The sequence below is a fragment of the Carassius carassius genome, chromosome 20, assembly GCF_963082965.1.
Source record: "Carassius carassius chromosome 20, fCarCar2.1, whole genome shotgun sequence".
Classification (NCBI taxonomy): domain Eukaryota; kingdom Metazoa; phylum Chordata; class Actinopteri; order Cypriniformes; family Cyprinidae; genus Carassius; species Carassius carassius.
In genome coordinates, this window is record NC_081774.1 from 5,766,015 (window position 1) to 5,766,798 (window position 784).

The window sequence follows — 784 nt, forward strand, 5'->3', positions numbered from 1 at the left end:
TCAGTTTAACTGTAGCTGGTTGTTCTGGTGGCCATCGATGTAATCCATCGCTTCACCACCTGCTATCAGCCACACAACAGGTCATATTAGACTACCCATACAGGTAGCTTCAAGTTTATAAACTTATCAAACTAACACCAACTGTAGATTCTCTTACCCAGTTCTCTGAAGAGGTATGGTTCATGATTTCTCAGAGCATAATAAAAGTCATTTTTCACTCTGTCTCCTCCAGCATTTAGTGCTTCAAAGAGCTTTCTCATTTTGCCCTGGTCGGTTTGTTCTTTTCCAATCTCTGAATATTTTTCATTATGTATCATTTTCTTATTTTTTAGTTCATCTGCTATTGCCATCACTGAGGTAACCCTCTGAACAAGCACAGCGAAGTGGCCATCCACAAACTGGGCCTCTGGGCATTAAACAAATACACAAACGATTATTTGTCTGCTGCACATTAAAACCATAGGCCTATTTCAAGTTTTGTAACTCATCATTATAAAAATAAATAGCCTGGTTAATTATTTAGAAGTAAAAAATTGAGATTTAGATTTGCATCAAACTATTGGGAGTTTGTCAAGTCAGATCGCGCTTACCAAAGCTGCTCATCGTTTCTGATAACAGACCTTGATCCGCGAATTAAAATGAAATGCCGATCAGCCAGGTACTTTGTAACGCTTAATATATCGCATCTAACACGCAATCGTAAAATTTAGCTTGTTTAAACGAACTAGTTTAACCTAAAGAGAAAAGTTGCACAGTTCCCGTGGCGCCAGAGAAAAACCGAAAG

At 38.3% G+C, this 784-nt stretch overlaps 1 protein-coding gene across 1 annotated transcript; it reads right to left on the bottom strand.

Moving 5' to 3' along the window:
- Nucleotides 1-784, bottom strand: LOC132096965 (apoptosis-associated speck-like protein containing a CARD). Its single transcript, XM_059502647.1, has 3 exons — nt 591-784; nt 158-406; nt 1-62 (listed from the first exon to the last, which is right to left on the bottom strand). Exons 1-3 carry the CDS (start codon nt 601-603, stop codon nt 1-3), a joined length of 324 nt encoding a protein of 107 aa, XP_059358630.1. The 5' UTR covers nt 604-784.

What these genes read in the sequence shown, in the direction of transcription:
- LOC132096965 (XM_059502647.1), bottom strand. An exon ending in ATACCTCTTCAGAGAACTGG is followed by an intron (nt 63 to 157) that starts GTAAGAGAATCT and finishes TGTGGCTGATAG; the next exon opens with CAGGTGGTGAAGCGATGGAT.